We start from the raw sequence: 22,616 nt of genomic DNA, 5'->3' as shown, positions 1-22,616 counted from the left end.
GAGGCTCAACCATTGTAACGGGTGCTCAGATCCGATCACTGTGTGTTGATTTTCGATTCAGAATTCATGTGTTCTCGACGGTGCCCATGGTGCTCTGGCAGAGAAGCTCGACCCAGGCTGGCCTTATGCGAGCGAGCAGATACACCTAACAAGGTTGACTTGCCACATCTATGATCATCTTTATTTACAGGAGTCCAAAGGGTCCAGCTTATCTTTTTCTTCTTGCTCTCTTTTTTCGTTCCTTTGATTTTTACTAGTTCAAAAATGGAGCTCCGTTTCAAAATAGTGCCCCCCTTTCCTTCATGAAAACAATCACAGTTCATCTGTCCATTTGTAGAAAGGCCATGTCAAGAATAAACTCTGACAGCACCCTGTATAACATACATCCTTTTTATTTTCAGTTAGCGCTCGCAACTAAGCTACAGTATACCTGTGGTATGCATGACTTTACATGTCAACTCCGAAACTAACACCACGATTTTATATGCACTAACCTATCAATAAACTGTCAAATGATTCGGTTCATCAACCATGCCAAAACATCTGGAAATAAAGAAAAATCCCTGCAAAAAGGATAAAAGATGATGTCAGAGTCAATGTTGTGACTTTTCTGAGAGCATTCTCAAAGCAGCACTACATACTGGCGTGGTTTGCTTGAGTCAATTTTGTGACTTGTTAATGACGTCTTTTCTGGTATAGTGAATACCCAACAAGAGCAGACAGTAGTATAGTCCATAAAACCTGCAGAAGAACAAATATTAGTTAAATATAGATTATCTATTCAATTATTCAAATATGCTTATAATGTAAATTGAATTAAACTGATGTCAACAAAGTTAATGGATCTAAAAGCTAACAGATGCATAACAATCACCATATTTATTGTATTCCATCTCTCAAGCCTCTTTATTCTGGATTGCAAATCATCAAGCACACCATCTGTTGAAGAATTTTCTCTTATAGGTGAAGATAAATCAGAATTGAAGCTCCCTCCCTGCATTAGGGGGTATTTTAATATATAAGAATAGAAAGAGTTGAGCATAAATTGAGAAAAAAAAACAGCAGCCACAAAACCTGATTACTTTGATATTAAATCGTCATTTGATTTTAAATCCAATTTACAACTAATCTACTATGTACAGTATTAATTATTTCAAGTCTGATGAAATTGTTCATAATACCAGCTGATCAGCCAAACCAACACTTTCTTTGCGGGAATTCCAGGAGCTACATGATCTATGATTAGGGGCGTTCAAGCGCGATTTTCCCAAGCCGTTCAAACCGACAAAATAGAACTAAATCACACATGCATCTGAAAATACAAAATTACTACTCATGCTTCAACAACGGTTTAGCCAACCCACTGGGAACAGTGATGAACACCACTATTAAAACCATTATAATTCTCGATTATAAAAGCATTATCAGGGTGATGCAGTGAACTGTCAATTTGATGACGTTCAGGAAGTGGCAGAGCAAGGAATTCTTGGGACCCGAGCAAAGTCCAACACATATGCAGAAAATAAAAACATCCTGAGGAATTTGATGTTCAAGAGGGCAAACGTGATGCTGCCATGCTGGTAAATTCAAGCAGAAACTGCAGGCTACCAGATACTGGAACAATGTCCTTTCTCTATATGATCCAAATTACCACAAAAAATACCTACGCTTCCACAGAAGACAATTCAAGTACCAAGCTTTTCTACGATAGAGTATGAAACAAGCAAACAAGATTTGTTGCAATGCAATCTGCTCCACTGCTGGCCTGCACCCTGTTGGCATTCAAGCCTACCAATGGGGGTGGACAATTGGGAGTTAGGTATTTCTCTTTTCTTCTTGTCCGTTTTCAGACAAAAGTAACTGGCAGATATGATGCTACATAGATTTAAACCACGAAGTGCACGTGCTAAGCAATCTAACTGTCAGCCATAAGGTAAAGGTCGGCTCACAATCATATCAAGTTTAACCAGAATTTATATTCATTAGTCTACAAGTCATTCTCATGTAACTTGAAAACAGAAGTTAACAAATCATCCATGGAACACTAATAATGTAATATTGGAGATTAAAGATACAAGTAGGTACTGATGCTTTGGTTTACCTTGAAAAATAGCTATCAAGACAGGTTCCTCAAAAAGATGTAACAGGAATATAATGTACAAATAAGATGCAAAGTGTTGTCTTCCAAGTTAACATACTTGTGACTGGATGAACTCAACTAGTTCCTGTAGCCTAGCAGCTTGTTGGTTATGAATACCAGCAGTAACATTATCATCCACTGGTAAACTCTCCAGAATAATTTGAAGATAGCTCTGCAAAGCACCAATAAAACCATGAAAAATATACGCAGAATGTACATATACGATTAAGATGAACTAGCTAAAGATTTTTAAGACCTTTGTTGTATATGAACCATCTAGGCTGAGAGAAGAGGCAGCAGATGAAACTATCTCCTTATTTGTTCCTTTAATTTGAATATATGGGTTTGTCACGCCTTGTAAATGGTCAACTTCTATAAGAATCTTCATTTGAATAAGATAATGTGTTAGTAGATAGCTCTTGCAGAGCCAATGATGATTAAGGCAGAAAGAATGAATCTATTGTCACAGGCATTGTTGATAAAAATTGCAGAAATCAAAATTGGTGTGGAGAAAAAGGTAAATGGTAACACAATGCGCAAATCAGTCCTAAATCAGATAAATGTGAGGAACGAGCTAAATCATACTTTTTTTCCAAATTGTATGCAATTGGAATCGTCATGTTCAGAAAAGCACTGTCACAGGGAGTGCCAGCATGGTATATGACCTTAAATATGAATCAGTATAACTACCAGTTCAGAAAAGCACTGTCGCATCGTTCTTTCATCGACAATGCACGTATCGGCGCCAAAAGAACAGGATCCACAGCATCCTTGTCGGCGAGGACGTGATCACCGACCCCTCGGAGATGGCTGCCGCGGCCTATGCTCACTTCAACGCGCTCCTGGGCTCGGAGGCGCCCCGAGACTGCGCCCTCGACCTCTCGGAGCTCATCACTCCCACCAGCCTGGAGGACCTGGACGCCCCCTTCGACGCTGAGGAGATCTGGCAGGCGGTTAAACGGCTCCCCGCGCGCAAAGCCCCTTGCCCCGACGGCTTCACGGCCGAATTCCTACGCGCGTGCTGGCCCATCGTCCGGCAGGATTTCGTCAACGTCTTCAGCCAGCTTTACGCGTTGCGAGGCCGCGGCTTCAGCTGCCTTAACCAGGCGCTGCTCACCCTGCTCCCCAAGCGCGCGGACGCCCATGCCCTCGGTGACTTCAGGCCCATAAGCCACATCCACTTGGTCGCCAAGATTTTCGCCAAAGTACTGTCGCTGCGCCTTGCGCCCAAGCTCAACTCCCTCGTCCGCACAAGCCAGAACGCCTTCATCCCAGGATGCAGCCTACACAACAATTTCATTCTCGTGTTCCAGTCTGCCCGTCTGCTACATCAGCTTGGCGCCCCACGCGTACTTCTGAAGCTGGACCTGGCACGCGCCTTTGACTCGGTCAGGTGGCCATTCCTGTTCGATGCCCTTCGCCGATACGGCTTTGGCACCAGGTTCCTAGATTGGCTGGCCATCTTGTTCTCGGCAAGCACCAGGGTGCTCGTCGACGGAGAACCAGGTGCAGTAATTTGGCATAGATGTGGATATGAGGATACACAGCTTTATGGGGACATTTTTAGTTTAATGGGAACCAGGCCCAGAAATTTAGGGGCTGTTTGGTTTTAGGACTAGCATTGCCATACTTTGCCACACATTTTGGCCAAACTTGCCTAAGGTTAGTTCATCAAAATGAGGGATCCGGCTTGCCTGCTCCCTCGCCATGCTCCCATCCGTGCTCCCACTCCATCCTACGGCTGTCCTTTTCTCCTTTTTTTTTCTAATCTAATCATCTCCCCCCCTGATTTTAAGGGGGTGGGGTCGGGCCTTATTTTGTTCCAATTAAATCATGCCACGTATGCGGGAGCACGGATGGGAGCACGCTGGGGGAACAGGCAAGTCTCGTCCCAAAATGAGAGCCACAAGTTGGCAAGCCTAAGGGAATCTTGCCACACTTTTTGTGTGTATGCCATGTGGGGCTCAAGTGTGGCTTGCCTAAGGTGTGGCTTGAACCAAACACTCACCTAAGTTGGTCAAACTTGCCTAACCTTAGGTGTGGCAATCTTTGGCAAAGTTAGTCACAAACCAAACAGCCCATTATACTCCAATTCTTAGTTTAATATGAGGATACATAGCTTTATGGGGACATTTTTAGCAAGTAGGATGTTCCGACTGAGAACACTGCAGTTACATCTGTGAGAAATCTTTTTCAGGTCACAATACTAAACTACCACATTAAAAAAATACCCTATTCAGCATATTTCAAATCATGTGTAAGTGTTAACTCAATGCTAAAAATGTGTTCAATGTGTCTGTCCTTAACTATAGACCACTTAACTATACATCAACGGCTCAAACATGGTGATTATTGCACCACAGGTTGCCCGTTGACGAACAGCACTAGCCGTTCATAAGAAATGCACACCTTTTGAGTTATAAGAAAACTCCTAGGTATACAATGTTATAATATGAGAGATGCATTCCAAAAGGCTGTTGGCTCTGCAGTGACATCGCGTGAGAAATATGTTGTAGAAAGCCCCAGGGTTCAGAATGTCAATGTGGACATCTTTCTGCCAACTTGCTAATGGCGTTCTAGGCAAATACGCCTTCAATGTGGTACAATTGCTATCCCCTTTGGTCCTTAACCACAACTCAGCAATAGTCATAAGCTTATAGAAGAACCATCAACCAGAGATCATGGAGCATGCATATTCCAGTAAATTTCTTTCCAAGAAAGGAAAATGAGTATAACTCTGAAGGAAAATAATAACCTTTCCATCTTGGTAAATCACGGCAGAAGCTTCAATGTATGCAACAGCTTGGTAGCTACAAAGTGGGAAGCAAAATAATAAATCATACTACTTCACTTCCCAAAGAGCTGGAAATAATTTAGCATGCAGATAGTAAGCTTTTGGTGTATCAACTGAGAATTTAACTGCCTAGAATCACATTTTCGTGAGTGATCACACAGCAGAAGTTTTAGATTTCTAGATATGTTGCCACAACATTCTTTTACCAACTAATATCTCCTAAAATTTCCAGCAACCATGCAACAGATCAGTTCCCGACTGATCAACTACTGAACTGTTATGAACGGAGTTTGTTGTATTGCACAGCACAAAGGAACAAAGATGTAGTCAATGCTACAATGACTCATGACTACTACCTACTCCCTCTGTCCCATAATATAAGAGCGTTTTTGACACTAGGCATTTTTGACACTAGTCAAGAAAAAAAACATAATACTATTAACATCCCTCCTCAAAAAACAACACTAACTATTGCAGATCTACAAACTACCAAGCCGGCGGCATAAGGACCACTGGACGGATCATCCTCATGTTGGATACTGGAGCATATTTCAAGAAGATAGGAAAATGCACTTGGTTACAAAATTAATGAGGATAAAATTGTACAGTGGGTCCCTAAACTACACATAGATCTTGATGCATCAAAAGTCACAACTCAGGCCACTTTTGAACAATGTTCTGCTTTTGTTATTTGCATGCATTTAGCTATATGTTTGAATGATGTGGTTGAAGGGTCACACATAGATCTTGATGCATCAAAAGTCACAACTCAGGCCACTTTTGAACAATGTTCTGCTTTTGTTATTTGCATGCATTTAGCTATATGTTTGAATGATGTGGTTGAAGGGTCTAGTGATGGCAAGTCGATGTGGAATTTTAGAGGGAAGAGGTCATATTGTCGTTATATGATATAGCATCTTATTACTAATCCATCTGTAACATTAGTTATACTAGAAATGGTCCCACTGGCCCACTAGACAAGTATAGGAACTTTCCAAGACAATCTGCTCAAGTATCACATGGACTACACGAATTTCTTATGAAAGTATGACAGGTGAAGGAAAATGCCATACAACACACAACGTACCCAAGCTTAAGCAGTCCTGCCACAGTACTGGCACTAATATCAAAATCAACCTTTGGCTGGATAATAAAATTCCCTTCCCTTATAGGCTGGATAAATAGAAGAGATGAGATGGTAACATGCCATTGAACTGAGTCAATAAAACAGAACGAAAAATGGAAATGTGGAAGGTACACAAACCTCTCGTATTAACACTGCAAATCTTCCTTCACATATTCTGACCCTAATACACTCACCTTCTGTCAGCTGTCCATTTGATGGTATGCCAGGAAGCCTTAAGTACACATCAGTAAAATTCTGGACAGAGCTGCAGACCTTACTGGCATCAAGCACTTTTAGTATGTCTTGGTAGGATACCTATTTTTAAAATAAATAAAAGGGAAAAAAAACTCAAACCAATGGAAACATGAAGAGTGACAAATAGAGCTACATAACTTACCTGTTTTGTGCTTTTTAATACAAAAGGCGAGCTTTCAGGAGAAAGCACAGGATCAAAATCATTTTGAATCTTAAGCTGCAAAGTACATAAAGAAGAAATATTTCATGAGTCCAGACCACCTTCACATATGGCATAAATCAAATAAGTTAACACTCAAAGTCTCTTGTACCAACATGAGCATCGACAAGATGTGGTTCTATGTATTGCTGAAACAGCGGAAACACGGTGGTCATAATTTCATTCTGGGAAATAGAAAAGCCAGCACGATTCTTGTCTCTCTGTATTCTTGCAATAAGATGAGAATGAACTCCCCCAACCTAGTACAGGGAATATAGTTAATCTCCAGATATAAATATAATGAAGTAGCAGATAATGCGACTAGGCCAACAATTCTTCAATATTTAAAACACGGAGTCTTACAACTGCAATCCACAAATCCAGTGATTTCCTTATGGCAGGATGCAAAGTATAGACACCTTCAAAGATTACCTGGTAGTCGAAAAATGCAAGGCAAGAAACAATTTAGGCTAAGCTGTAATGTGTACAAATCTAAGGGCATGAACAAATAATGTTGGGCTGGAAGTCTGAAACATAGCACTACAGTGATTTTTTATCATCTAATGTGATTTTTATCTGTGGAAAAGCATTGGGATCTTAACAAGTACCAAGCTACAGAGACAGTTATTAAGAAATAAGGACTGGAAAAATTGCTCCCTGCTGAACTCATTATTCACCAAGGTGGCAAGGCGCTCCCTGCTGAGCAAAATGAACCATAACAAAAGGTACTCAAATGAACTACAGAAGTGTTAGATGAGTTAGTTTACCACTCCACATTCCTCGGACACTTGGAACTCTTTGAATCCATTTCTTTTGAACTTCTCAAAGTCAAAGCAAGGGACTTTTGCTTTATGAGTATTTCTAATCTCCTTAATATTCTGCAGTGCAAAGAAAGGATTCATTTAACAGGCAGGAAGGGAGAACATACTACATACTTACTCAAACCATGTGTACAAAGAATCTAAACTGCATAAGTCAAAAAACAAAATGCCGGAACGGCAGCAAACAGAATGATGTGATCCTTGATACCTATGTTGACTAAAAGAACATTGTTTTCTCCCTTTTGCTACGAACACCGCCAAAACAATGAAGTTCATTGTATTTGTACGAAGGAGCCTGACAATAGGCACAAAAATCTGATGAAGATCACATAGCAATGGCCCAATTTGAAATGAAAGGGGGCAGACCCCAGACATCTGAGTGAAGAATATACAAAGAGGGGAGTAGAAACATTGTGCCTGGAAAGGCAGGGGAGTTGTGCCTGCTCACCAAGTTTGCAGGTCGTAGCCAGACACAAGACGTGATCCACACAGGTGACCAAAACGTTTGTGCCAGTGAGCAAAGCTTCACATGGTGGTGGTATCAAAAGCAGTGACAGTGTGCAAGGAAGAAGCAATGGTATGCGATGTACCGGAAGCAAAAGAATGTGAAGTCAGTCAATGATGTAGTGTTATCACGGATCTCAACAGCAGCGACCACCAACCACTACCAACTAGTGCTGCTGTTTGACAGAAGAAAGCAGGAGCTGCCAAACCAAGATCAGAAAGATGGTCAATAGAGATAAGCTGCATAGCAAGCTGAGGAATATGGGAAACATCACAGGTATAGAAATGAGGCAAAAGAGTTCTGGTAGGTGCAGGCATCGATTGTACGATCACATGTCTGAAAAGACAAGTAAATAGCTAGAAGATCATTATGACCCAGAGAAGTGTCTCGTGCCATCCAGGAGGAGGCACCATGATCCAAAATACAGTAAGTCTTATGACTCGATGAGGACAAGTGAGCAAAGATGGTGGAGCAAGTACTGGAGCGGGAGACAATACACATTACCTAATACCGTCGGTAGTGTTACAGCAAGAGCCATTGTGGTAGTTGATAACAGTTGCCAAGTATGCCCTGTAGAGAGGCAATGGCGGCATTCCTCAAGCAGGTGAAGCCATAGCAACCCTCAAATGGACCCACAACAACAATGCCAGCATCACCTAAACCAGACCAACTGGTGGCGATCACCAATCTGCTAAGTGCTGCCCAAGGCAGGAGAAGAGCCGAGACAGAGCTGACGTTAGAGTAGCCCCAGTGGCAGTGGCATGACTTGGAGAGGACCCGGTGGCCAATTGGTATTACCAGCACAATGTAGAGGAAGACATCTGATCTTGGTAGATATACAGGGATGGGAAAAATAACCATTAAACCGAAACCAAGTTTGCTGTTGATTCGGTTTTCGGTTTTGCATTTATGATGAAGCAAATTTATTTCACTTAATTTGGTTTTTGGGTCTTGGAAACGAACTTCGCTGATCCAACCAACATAGCTGCAACAGCTTTACTGCCGAACCTACTAAAAGGCTACTACTGGGCAGCCCAATAGCCATCAATCAGCATTTTGCTAGCCTAAGCCCATTGCCCTCCTAAAGTTGTATGCCCATCAGTCTGAGACACTCATCGTGCCGCCACCAAGCTTCTGAGTCCTGACATACCCCAAAGTCCCACACCTTAGCAACACCGCTCCACTCTAGTTGGCCACGCTCCAGCTGGCGGTGGCATCCCCCCCTTGTTCCCCATGCAGCCACACTAGTCACAAAGCCACCCAGTGCTGCACCTCGGTGGGTAAATGAGCATGGTAGTGCCGTCGGGAGCATCACAGATAACATCAACAAGGATGAAGGCGGTCACTCCACGGAGGCATGGTCTTGGACGTGATATTTTTCGCAACCTTAGTGGCGAGGACGGCTGATCTGATATTGTTCGGTTGACCAGTAAACTGAACCAACAAACCAAGAAAAGGATCGGCCTTTCTGTTTTCGGAGTCTCTGATTTTGGCAGCTATTTCTGTTGGAATTTGCTGAAAATATATTAGAATAGACCAAATTAACCTGACTAAATTTCAGTTTAAACCGAATGGTGAATGCCCACCCCTGGGTGGATGCCCCATGGTGGCAGCACGAACAAGTTCCAAGGGAGCGGCGACCAGATTTGATATCACAACTACGGCAGCCTGTGTAAAGGCGGCATAGGCTATATTAGGGGCAACAGGCTGGGATAGAGCTAGAGATGATTCCAAAGGAGCGACCACTTGAACCACCAGTTGAGGCAGTCAGACCTGTGTTTGGGGCAGCAGTCATGGTGCGGCTGGGCACGAGCTCTGTTCAGTTTTGTAGGCAACAAATCTGGTAAATCTGCTGATTACGACAAATTAACGGAATCCCAGCTCTTCAACTAAGTTTGCATGGCCGGAAATTTGGAAGCATGTTAAGAAATTTCAGATTAAGCAATCGTATATCTTCTGGCACAGGAACTCGAAATTCACTTGACAATACACAAAAAGTGGTGTTTTTGACAAAATTGACTCTTGTGGAAATATCGGTAAAAAGTGACCGTAGTCCAAAACTTTTAACCAAATCCAACCCTCTTGCTCAGCACCAACCATTCCGATGATGGTCTTGGCTAGGTCAGCACTATACATCTTGCCATTGAGAAAAACTTGGCTTTTTTGTGATCCAAAAGTCGTTTTGTAGGCCAGAGGCACTGTCACCATTCACACTGGAGCTGCGCAGGTAGTGAGCAAATCATGCAGCAGAAATGCATGGCGAATTAAAAAAGAATACTGACTCAAGGCAGGAGTGCAGCTCCCGAGCAGAAACAATCGTGCGGGGCAAAGCATGGCGAATAAAGAAGGTAATGCTAACTCAGGGTAGCAGAATCGGGAGCCACGTTTCAGCAGGTACATCAAAATATGTAAAGCTGCTGCCTGCATGGTAGTACTAGTACTAGGGGGACAGGAACAAGTCAACAATAGTCACAGCCTAGTGATAAATAGTAGGAAATGCCTTTTTGTGTTGCTCACTTGCTTTGCTCTGCATGCTTGCTCTCACTACCTGTTCAGCGCCAAAGAGAATGGCGCTGAGCACTCAAAGCTTAGCTCCGGCAACCGTGACGTTGACATGCGTATCATCGTTTGGCTCGCAAAAATTGCTAGGTTTTTCTCAGCACCGAGAAGCATGGTGCTGACCTAGCGAGGTTGAGAGCCAGGGTGGCTGGCGCTGAGCAAAAGAGTCAGATTTGGTTAAAGTTTCAGACTAGGGTCATTTTTGGCTGGAACTTTCAATAGAGGGTCAATTTTGTCAATTCGCACCCAAAAAATCTGTGGATTTAATTAATGAAAATGGCATCACCTTAGTCAGCAAGGCAATATCCAATGAGCTATACTCGTCATATTTATAGTCCCTCACTTGCTCAGGCTTGTAATAGCTTTCCAAGCTTATAACTTCACAACCAATTATATTGGCCATCTTCTGAGCTAAACTTGTTTTTCCCGATCCACTAGGACCACCTACAAATAAGGGCAGGTAAATATTGACAACTTAAACACCTAGAGAAGAAACTTTCAATGAGAGGGAGAGAAACATAGATCTTTGCTATAAAGTTCTACTCCCTCCGTCCCATAATATATGAGCGTTTTTTACACTAGGGTATTGTCAAAAACCCTCTTATATTATGGGACGGAGGGAGTAATAAACTAGTCATAAACCGGTGCAGTCCCACAGGCTAAAATAAAGAGTAACTTTCTTTAAGGCTATTATTTTCAATTACACTAAACTAAGATTATTACTCCCTCCGTCCGAGAATACTTGTCCTCGAAATGGATGTATCTAGACTTACTTGTCCTAGAAATGGATGAAATGGATGTATCTATAACTAAAATAAGTCTAGATACATCCATTTCGAGGACAAGTATTTTCGGACGGAGGGAGTATTAATTTGCATTTGTTTTCCACCTTGATTGATTTGGTTATTACCAAATAAATACATATTGAATTTATTTTGACTGGTACGATTTACAAATTGTGATGTGAATTCTGACCTTCTAACTGTTATCTAATTCCTTTTAACTCATCTTTTGACAGGTATAGTAGTTAGATTTAGTAAATAGAAAGGCTGCCTCTGTTTAGCAGACAGTTTTTCCAGTACACATATATGTTTATTCGATTACCAGAAAGGTACAAGCAGCCAGTACTGGTATTAAAACACAAGCAAGAAGAGACACTTGAACACCAGTTATTCCTAAAAGAAAAACTGTACAGGCATGGACTGTAATGCGCCGGGAATCCAGCACAGTTGACATGACTTGTAAGCAAATGGCATAACTATCACATGTTGTTTTCTTAAAAACTATAAGTAGAATTTCCCGTATTGCAGTAGTCATGCAGTACAGTACGTGTAAAAGATATCGATTCAATTAGAATTAGGTGAAACTTGGGGGTAACTTAGGTTTCAAAAACACTTGAGTGATGGTGACACCATAAAGTGAACACGGAAATGTGAAATTGCTACCAAGAATATCTGAGGCAAAGGGCTTAACATTTTGAGTTGTGCCAGCAAAGTGGTATGGGTAAAGTACTTGTCAACAATCCTAAAGGAGATACTTGGCCTATAAATTTTACTTAAAATACTACATCAGTCCGCTAGATAAGGTAAGGCCAAAAGGGACATCCATTACCAATCCCAACAATGACAGGAAATCCTTTGGTCTCCAACACTGCCTGAAAAACAACGATTAATGGAACATTCTTAGATCTGCGTATGCATAAACTACTGCCCGAAAAAATATGTGTGGTACCTTACCTGAATTGCTTGAACTGATAGAAGAAGACCCCTATCTAAGTCATAAGAATCTGGCAGGGGTGCTAGCTGGATGTTACCTCTTGAAGAAGAATCTGAGAACGCGTTAGAGATAATCATGAGATATTGTACAGAGGAAAACCCTGGAGTTGGTACTCCAACGAGAAGAAACGGAAAGACGGGCTTCTCCTTTTCCATATAGATAACGTGTGGAAAAATGCATCACAGATTTCTGGTCTGAAGTGAAAAGTTGAAAACCTGGAATAAACTGCCATTTTCCCAGAGAAGGTTCCTGGTCAAACTTTTTGGGTGGAGACCTAGTCCATGGTTGCACAAAGTCATCAAGATTTGCAACTCTATCGGTAAGAACACGAATTGGTTTAGGCACAGCAATTTTCTTTTCTTGACTGTCAGTCAGTAGTGTGCTGGAGACTGGTGGGGGTGTATTAACTCGTGGAACTCCTAAAAACAAACAAGATACATATTAGCAGACAGCTTTGACTGGAAACACAAAATAGTTAAACAAGACTTCTACCTTTGCTCTCCAGGATCATTTCCAGGTAGGACTTTGTTATCCACGGACCCTTTATGCCTAGATTGGAAGCTTCTGCTGCAACAATCTAAATTATGCAAGTAAGTAACATTTTCCAAATGCATCTGAAGTTCAATAATAACGAACATCAAAAGACACCTAAAGGTTCTAACATGTAGGACTTGGAAGGAAATTCGAATAATTTAGAATTCAAAAGCACCCCACCTTCACTTTAAAAGCAATAATAAAGCAACTTGAAGGAAATTTGAATAATTTAGAATTAAAAAGCACCCTTCCTTCATTTGAAAAGCAATAATAAAGCACTGTTAAAGCACTAATCTTATCAATTGAGAACATAATTAGAAAGACACCTAAAGGTTCTAACATGTAGGACTTGAAGGAAATTCAAATAATTAAGAATTCAAAAGCACCCTTCCTTCACTAGAAAAGCAATAATAAAGCACTGTTAAAGCACTAAGCTTATCAATTGAGAACATAATTAGAAATTACAGCCATCTACAAGTTCAAAACAGCCTTATAGCTCAACTAGAAGGGGGGGAATCGTAGAACTTCAGCTCCATGGACAATTACAATTTCGTGACGTTACATGTATGACCCTGTTGTAAAAGGTTTGATGTACAAATACCTTGTACATGTAACCTAGGGCCTCATGGTAGTACAAGTTGCTATTCCTTCTAACATGGTAACGAGAGCCAATTAAGGCCTCGGCCTCTTAGATCATTTTTTTAGCCGCTCTCACGATCGATCTCTTCTGTGACCCCATCTACTACCACCAACAGACCGTCGCCTCCTCTGCCTTGCACATTTCTGGAGGACTCGCTTAGCATTCCTAGCTCTTGCTGATGCATGACACATACCCGTCGCTAGGATCACCACTCATCCTTGACTCTACTGCTGCTGCCGCCATCTTTTGCTTAGATCAGCCAACCATGGCGATTCAAATTCGTAGGAAGGGATTCTTAATACGAACCCTGCCCTAATACGACTGCTAAACATACAAGTGACATATTCAACTTGGTCTAGGATTACTCCGGACGTATAGCTGGACTCAGGATGGGTGCACCTTAGCTGAACTCAATTCGGCTTGCACTGGAGGAAAATCGGGCGGTGTCGTAATAGTTTCCCCTGAACGAATCCACCGCATCATTGATGATGCAGGAGGATGTAGTATACAACTCAGTCATATAAATATATAGTATGTTCCAGATAAGAGGAGATTGGATCCATTGATCATTTAAAGGACCAAAATTGTTACAAGCCAGAAGCAAACAAACATCAGGCTTTTCTAGGGTGTCCACAAGCATGTACTGCAGGAGTCAAGGTTCCAGTTTTAGCACAAGAACTTTCAAAATTATTTAGAGTACCAGGATGAGGATATAGGCATGCAAGTACCAGAGATGACAGAGACTAGTTGTTAAGGGTGATCACGGTTTCCAAGTAATTGTTGCTCCATACAAGTATAATGTAAAAAAAAACTGTATGCAGGAGCTCATACCTTCCTACTTGGCCCTTTTAATACCAAAAAGGACTCGTTCAGGCTATCAATAGTCTCTGCTGCGATTAATAACTGATCTCTCTTGACAGTTCTGGACGTACGTTTAAAGCTAACAACAACACTATATCCCAAGGCCAACAATCCTCCAAGAGTTGTCCGTCCAACCTGAGACACATTCAAAAATTGGCAAACACATAAGAGAGTCAAATCCAGTTGTAATTCCTGTAACTCTAGTACATACTAAGCATTAGAGATAGCCAAAAGGAGGGGTATGCCAAGCAAAAATTGGTGTGAAGTTATCTCGAAATGATACACTGACATGTATCTAAGAACAATTTTTGAATGCTGGAACGGCATCTATTCAGGAACAGACGGAGTATTCCTAACTATTGGGTTATTTTTAATTTTGTCCAAATAAATGAAGTTGAAGGCTTGAAGCTAGAGCTTCCAGTTATATATCTGGTAATGTGTTCTAAAGAAAAAATTGTTCTATTCCATTTGCCTGTTACTAGAAAATCTTGCAAGATAATACTGAAAACAAATTATTTAATCCTACATATTTCATATACACTGGAAAAATCTGAAGTTCTGAGGTAAGACATCCATCAGAAACAAATGGAACCAAAGTGGCACATAATTCAATTGATTTATGCCAGACATTCTTACAAATCAATAGCCATGTCAACTTTGATTTTGTTTATGCACAACAGCATAACAGTTCACAAAAACATTTATGGTATAAACCAGCAACAAATAATACCCACTTTAACACATATCATTTCTCTGTTGTATTTGTTATTTATAATGGATAAAATCAATGAAGAACAAATATCCTTCTCTTTTTCTTCCGCTTTCATCAGTGATGGAAGCCATGCAGAAGAAACTGCAAGTGAATATGCAATAATGCAATAGCCAAAACACCTCTAGTTGCGTCTGGCCTCTTCCAAACATTGGTAAACAGCCAAACACATAGTATTTGATCTTAGGCCATCTCCGGTGAATTGGTCAACATACAAAATGGGACCTACTTTGAATCAGCCTGTTTTGCACAATGTTTCAGATCGGATCGAAGGGGGGGGAAAATCCTACGTCCACAATCCTTCGTGCGCCTCTCCCTCATACGCCCTCTATCTCTCACACACAGTGTGGATGGTCTCACTAAGTCAACGCCAATTTTCTTCCTGGTAGTTGGGGCTAATTTGAATATTCAATGAAGATATCATGTTGTTATTATACGATTTAACAATTTCAGAAGTTTAGGATGATAAGATCATTACCTCAAACTCAGCTTTTGGACGGATAATAAAGAACTTGTCAACAATCCTCTGGTCCCCGAGAGACAGGTAGTATCTTATACCACATTGCGTAACTTTAATCCAATCATCAATTTTAATTTCTTCAGAAGCAAAAGGTGGCCTAAGGTACATCTCAATAAAGCTGAAATAGTTTAAGCAAACAATTGTCACAAACTGAAATGTTGAATAGGCATAAGCATGATAAATCTACCAGAGAACTTGATATCAACAGAATAACTCTGGATGAATGTAAATATGAATTCAGAAAGGAAGGAAGAAAGGATACGCACTTCTCAGTTTCTGATTTACTTTTATCAAAAGAATAGAATTTCTGGCCATCTGGTAACTACAAAGACAATAGGCAAAGTTAAAGAATCAAAATACAAGAAAACAGTAGGCATAACAACAATTAAGGCCCCGCTTGGATTCGGTGTAAGTTTATACACCCAGATTTAATTTACAGGTGTAAATTACAGGCCACAGTGCGTTTTCTGTCTGGAATAAAAACGACGGCCGGAGGTCTGTATCAATTACGGAGGTATTTGGGAAGCAACCGACAATCCAAGCGGGGCCTAAGCAACAGTAACTGCACATTCTGATTGTAGGTTCCGTGTCAATATGTACACCTCCATTTCCTTTTCTTGTAATTTTGGACCAATGACAGTCTCCACACACATCCTTGATTATTACTAGTTCTAATAATATGAAACTACTACTTCTGATGACAAATATAATATTACCATTTTCATGTGACAAATCAAGATGGTTATATTGGTGGTCAAAGTTTTGAAAGGTTTATTTATTCCATGCAGTTTAGGACATCAGGTAAGAGTACGATGAAGTAGTATGGTTGCAATTAATGCTGACTGGATGAAAATATATGGTTGTATCCATCATCGGACAATATATCAATGTTTGACCAATCAGGCAATGAGCATTTTAATTAAATAATACTATCCTACATCAAAATGCAAATAAATGACAATTCGAAAACTGATACGGTCTCCAAAGTACAAATTTAACCAGCAATTTCCACTAAAATATATCTATAGAACCCAATAAATTTACTATTACATGCATTTTTTAAGGCTTATACTCACAATTTCATACATCTGATCGGAACATTCATAAAGACATTAATGGCCAAAGTTAAAGTGCTTTGACTGCATGCAGTCTAGACTGCATAAAAACCTAGCGATAAGCAACTAAAGTCCTAGCAATGATGTTATACACCTCAATCTACTATTCCACAGAGAAGTAGATTTGCACCGTCACATAGTAGTCATTTGAAACTGAAGAGGAACGGAATATTGTCAATGTAAACAAAGATGACAAGCTATGCTGGTGGGCCGTTAAGGTAAACAGCGCAACACCATGTTTCAATTTCGGTGCTCTGACACCCACTAGCAAAGAACAGGCTTTGCTCAACAGCTTGGGGTTTTCAGCCTAAGACCTTCCAATCAAAGGTAGTTTACATAACTATAGCGTAAACAAAAGCTGCTGCATTATATTACAAAAAACTGCATACACAAAATGTTATTAATCAACTGTAAACCATTGCTGACCTCATTTTTGCATTTCAGTTTGTAGTACGGCTCACGGAATGAGCAGACAAAGCTATTATCAATTCTAATCTGCACCAGCAACTCAAATAGGTTATGTCCAGACTGAATGTATAAATGGTAGCTACAAACTAAAGGAAAAACAGAGAATTACAGAAATTATATTTATACTTGAGCATGATGCAGGTCTGGCTCAATGTGCTTTCTGAACAGCGGAAATATGCTATCAATCAGATAGTCCAATGAACAAGAATCTCCAATATCATGCTGAACTTTAGAAAGCAGGCTAAAATGAACACCACCAACCTGAAATTGTGTAAAAGATTAAACATTAACTTGGGCCATTGCTATTGTCATGTAACAAAAAGATTTCAAACCAATGTTTTACCACAGCAACACGAATATCGAGCAGTGACCTTAGTGTTGAATGCAGAGCATAAGCACCATCAACAATCACCTACAAGGATAACTTGTATCATATAGCAAGATTATCTGATCCTAAGGTTGTCAATAATGTCTAGCATGTAGTCTGAGATATCACACCACTCCAGATGATGAAATCTTCAGTTGTCTCCATCCTGTACGTTTCTTCTCTTGAAAATCAACCAGTGGCATCAACGTATCTTTGCCCTTCACTAGTTCCTGCTCAGCAAACATGATTGTAAGGATACTTGTCATACACCTAAATAAGCAGAAAATTGTCAATATAGCAAGCAAGCAAGAATATTAAACATTACCTAACAGTGGTTACAAACGGAATATTGATTTGATAAGAACATCAAGTGTAGATAAAAAGAGCAAATTACTTTTGGAAACATGGACAAAGCAGAAATTCCAATTTGTGTATTCCAGCTGGTTAAGCATGGCCCAACAAGACCAAATCAATCGGCTGCTAGATGCTCAATTAAAAAGTAATGGTACACCAGAGAGATTGGTCTTTTAAGATCAGAATTGCAAACTCATTCACAAAGGCATGTTTTGAAATTTCACCCGATGAAATGAAATTTGGTTTATTATATATTTGCAAATAAGCGGATCAGAACCAATGCAAATTTGGATTGTTGGGTCCCCGGATTATTTGAGCTATATTCTGATCATGCAAATGAGTGCTCCACAAAGATCATGCACTACATTTTGTATGTAAAACACCACAAAATGAAAAGTATAGAAGAAAAACAAGATCACGCAGCCCATACACAAATGCATAAGAACAAGACCAAGCCCAGTCAATACCAAGAGCATGCTCAACAGGTGAGATATGCTTTGTGCCAGTGGCCATGTTGATCAAGTTACATAATCAAGTAGGAACATATGCACGGAACTTAAGGATGGTAGGTAGCTCATGTATACATGTCTTCGTGCCATAAGCTAATATCTTTTACTAGTTCATTTCACAATATCTGTCAAATCGCATACCTAGGGGGCACAACATTGAAATAATAATTGATGCAGGTGATCATGCTTGCTCTCATGAGATAGATTATTAACATATTTATCTGATAAAAGCAAGCATTATCCAGTTCCATCAAATATATTTTTTCTGCCTCTATTAATATTCTGGTAGCATTTTGGTCACTGCTGACATGATTCTGATCCCTTCCGAGAGACAATCAAGAGTCAGAAAGAAGCACTCCGAACCATTTGCCGGAAAACAGTCCTAAGACAGATTTTGGTTCTTTTCTAACATGTGCTTACTTCCAGAGCCAAGACAATAAATACATAAACAATCAAACATTCTAATAACCCCTGCTGGTATGAGTATAAATATTCTGCAGCATCCAGATGTATGAGGGTTGCGGTGGAAAGCAATAGTGCAACAAAGATACAAATTAAAGCATAAACCCTTTTCCCATGTTAGCTACCCCCATATATTCTGCTTGCCAAATTTATATGGCAACTTCTCTAATTCAACTACATACATAGTATAAAACCACTAGGCATGATCATATCTTCCGTCGACTTCTCGGGCATGTGCATCCTAAGTCATACAGTTAGGTCGGACATGTGAATCATAAGTCATACAGTTAGGCTTGGACCTTACTCCTGAGGTGGCTAAAAGATCATTAGCATGGGACGGTTACTATTTCAAATAATAATCACAATACGGAAGTTGGTGGTTCGGCCAAATTTCACGGAGCATATGCATCTTTGGACTCTGTTCTATTATTTGCTTGCATAGAGGACTATAACAGAAAGTATCACTAACACTAGAAACTGGGCACTCCTCTTTCTGGAAACAACTCCGCTTTACCCGTATGCAGCCACCCATGAAGGCATAAATTGTACTAGTGCTGGTATTCTCCTTCCAACAGCAACAACCAGTACACGCGCCTTCAGAATACGATCGAGCAGGGAATCCACGCCCACCATTCTGGCTGCACTCTGACCCGTCATTAAAGCAAACAAGCTGCACGCATCCAATCCCATCCGCATGTTGAACGGCTCCGAGAGAAGCGGACACGGACCTGGAGGTTGCACGCGAGGGCGTCGAAGTCGATGGAGTCGATGTCGCTCCCCTCGTCAGCCCCTGCCCCCGTGCGGTAGTTCTCCATGGACACAATCACGACGCACCCCAGCACCGATGCCACCTTCTCCGCCAAGCTGCGCAGCACGGCACCACCAGCCCCAAATGAACAACCAATCAGCTCCTTACCAAACGAAATAGATAGTATCGAACAGCCATCGCGACACGGTCGCAGGGATGGGGGAGAATATGGTTATAATCTACCTGGTCTTGCCGGAGCCGGTAGGCCCGCCGATGCCGACGGTGACGACAAGGCCATCCTTGCGCTCCCGCAGCTCCTGGATCGCCTTCACGAGGAGGTAGTAGCCGCGGTCGAATGACTGCATCAAACGCAGCGGGTGGGATTAAGGGGGGAGTAATGGAGGAGAACAGAGAGGGGGGCGAAGGGGGAGAGGGTTTACCACATGGAGGGGGAGGGACTGGAGGATGGAAGAAGAGGAGGAGGAGGCGGCGGCGGCGGCAGAGGCGGATGTGGGGGAGGGAGGGGACGACGGATGGTGGAGCAGGAAGTCGCGGCCGCCGGCCTCGAGGCAGCGCTGCAGGAGGTCTGCATCCATGGCGACGAGGTGGAGTGCGGACGAAGGAAAGAAGGGGGAGAAAAATGCTTCTCCCTCCTTGAGTTCTTTTTTCAGAGGAGCTCGAGTTTTTTGTTTTCTTTTTTATTTTTGTTGAGAGAGAGAGAGGGAGAAAGGGTGTTGGAGCTTCTTTTAAAAGAAAAACAGTCATCTGCCCAGTAAAAGGCACCAAAAGTAGGGCCTGTTCGGAGCCCCTCCGCTCCGCGAGGCCGCTCCCAGAGTCGACGGAGTTCTAGTTAAAAAGTGCGGAGCCAGCGAAACGGTACTCCAGAGATTCTTAATTTCCACGGAGCCGGTGGACTCCCGAACAGCGCCGTAGTTGGAGTAAATTTTACAACACCCAAAACTTTTTATATGACATCAAAAACTTCCAACTCTAATAGATGCCCTAAAATAGTGCATTAGTGCTCCAATAGATGGCTAAAATAAAACCCAAATTCACAATCGTGCAGTTGCACGATTCGGCGTTCGCGAGCGCACGCGTCTCAGCCGTCCATCACACGCGATTGCAACGGAGCGATCTGCAGCGTCCAGACACAAGTGGCGGTAGGAGAGAGGTCGGATACGCGGTGTAGTGGTGGGCCCCGCGTCCTAAATTCCTAGGTGAAACTGCCCGCACGCCCCACTCGCCTCCTCCATACTCGAACTCCTTCCTCTTCCATTTTCGATTTGAAACTGTCCTCCCATTCTTTGCTCCTCTCCACGACGACGACCTGCGCAGGGCTGCGATCGTTGGTTCGGCGAGGATTCGTCGGCGCTGGAGGCCGTCCGTGGGTGCGGCGCGGCGGCGGGTACTGGCGGAGGTAATCCTGGCATCTCCTCGTGCTGGTCCGTCCCTGTTCCTTTTTGGCATAGGGTTTAGGTGATGTGCCGGTGCGATAGGGTTGTCTCCATCACGCGCAAGGAGGAGCGAGCATGGGGCTTGTCCATGGCATCCGCGGGGCATGGCGTTGCCATGGCAATCGTGTCGCCTGGGGTTGGGGTCGGGGGGTTGAGGTTGGCAGTTGAGATTGGGTGTGCGGCGGGGGTTGGGGTTCGGAGATGGGTAGAGGTGTGGTTTACGGCAATTTGTCTTGACGAAATCCCTGGCGGTGTGGGTGTCGTGGAGTTGCTTGTATGTCCAGGGGCAGTTATGTATGTATGTGACAATAGTTGCTCAATTCGGGGGGTGGGGATATGGCAGGGGCTGGGGTTCATGAGGAGGGTAGAGGTGAGGTTTCGTTTCGGTGTCGTGGAGTTGCTTGGATCTACATGGGTAGCTGTATAGGTATATGACAGTAGTTGCTCAAATTTTTCTCACGCATCTGCAAGGAAATAGAACAAATAGTTGCCCATGTAGACGGCATCACCCAGATGAAGGGGGTAATGAGACCTCTTCTTTTCTCTGGGAGTTGTAATTAAATAAAGCAATATTGCTTTTTTTTCTACATCCAGTAGCACTTTTTGGAAGACGTTTTTGTGCCAACGCCACCATGTAACCGCCTATGTGTTTTTTTATGATTTTCTGACAGCATACTCTTTTTTCTTTAAGTTTCTTGATGAAAGAGTTACTTATTATTTGTTTTTGTTCTTATAAGTTGCTACAAAACACTCTGTAGTTGCCTAGATTCAGCACCAAGTGTTGGGAATCGTTGCATGGAAAACAAAAAAATCTACGCACACGCAATGATCTATCCATGAAGATGCATAGCAACGAGGGGGGAGAGTGTGTCTATGTACCGTCGTAGACCGTAAGTGGAAGCGTTTCACAACGCGGTTGATGTAGTCAAACTTCTTCGTGCTTCAATCGATCAAGCACCGAACGCACGACACTTCCGCATTCTGCACACGTTCAGCTCGGTGACGTTTCTCGCCTTCTTGATCCAGCAAGACGTCGAGGTAGTAGATGAGTTCCGTCAGCACGACGGCATGATGACGGTGGTGGTGAAGTGATCTTCGCAGGGCTTTGCCTAAGCACTATGAAAATATGACCAGGGGTGTAAACGGTGGAGGGGGGCACCGCACACGGCTAAAAATTGATCCGGGGTGTGCTAGGCGCCCCCTCCTCATATATATAGGTGGGAGGGAGAGGGAAGAGGCCAAGGGGAGCCCCAAGTAGGTCCAAATCCTACTTGGGCTCCTGCCCTTGGCCGCGCCCTCCTGCCATGTTTGTCGGAGGGGGGAGGAAAGAAGGGGGAGGGAAGGAAGGGGAATCCTATTCCTCTCTTTCCTTTCCCTTCCCCTCTTTCCTACTCCTCTTAGGGCAGCTCATATGGGGCGCACCAGCCCCTTGTGGCTGGTGTGTTTCCCCTCTTGGCCCATAAGACCCATATCTTTTGTCGGGGGTGCCCGGAACCCCTTCTGATGACCCGATAAGTATCCGGTACCCCCCAAAACACTTCCGGTGTCTGAATAATATAGTCCTATATATCAATCTTTACCTATCGACCATTTCGAGACTCCTCATCATGTCTGTGATCCCATCGGAGACTCCGAACAAC

General features: G+C 42.3%; 1 protein-coding gene across 2 annotated transcripts; it reads right to left on the bottom strand.

Moving 5' to 3' along the window:
• Positions 1–303: 303 nt before the first annotated feature.
• On the bottom strand, positions 304–20,230 carry LOC123188926 (uncharacterized). 2 transcript variants are annotated; one of them, XM_044601205.1, is made up of 27 exons: positions 19,963–20,230; positions 19,766–19,881; positions 19,503–19,638; positions 17,581–17,679; positions 17,426–17,494; positions 17,209–17,343; positions 17,041–17,109; positions 15,766–15,821; positions 15,458–15,617; positions 14,181–14,345; positions 12,668–12,752; positions 12,391–12,594; positions 12,136–12,227; positions 12,011–12,053; positions 10,686–10,843; positions 7,282–7,392; positions 6,878–6,946; positions 6,631–6,774; positions 6,458–6,532; positions 6,199–6,375; positions 6,022–6,107; positions 4,896–4,950; positions 2,397–2,522; positions 2,199–2,312; positions 875–994; positions 642–741; positions 304–563 (listed from the first exon to the last, which is right to left on the bottom strand). In XM_044601205.1, the coding sequence occupies exons 1-26, from the start codon at positions 20,116–20,118 to the stop codon at positions 676–678; spliced, it is 2,886 nt and encodes a 961-aa protein (XP_044457140.1). In that variant the 5' UTR covers positions 20,119–20,230; the 3' UTR covers positions 304–563; positions 642–675. The 2 variants fall into 2 exon arrangements, with proteins under 2 accessions (XP_044457140.1, XP_044457141.1); XM_044601206.1 differs by lacking the exons at positions 19,766–19,881; positions 19,963–20,230 and adding an exon at positions 19,289–19,412 and having other exon boundaries at positions 19,503–19,635.
• Positions 20,231–22,616: the final 2,386 nt, after the last annotated feature.

The sequence above is a fragment of the Triticum aestivum genome, chromosome 2A (assembly GCF_018294505.1).
Source record: "Triticum aestivum cultivar Chinese Spring chromosome 2A, IWGSC CS RefSeq v2.1, whole genome shotgun sequence".
In the NCBI taxonomy this organism is placed as follows: domain Eukaryota; kingdom Viridiplantae; phylum Streptophyta; class Magnoliopsida; order Poales; family Poaceae; genus Triticum; species Triticum aestivum.
This window is presented reverse-complemented; position numbering and strand designations above follow the sequence as displayed.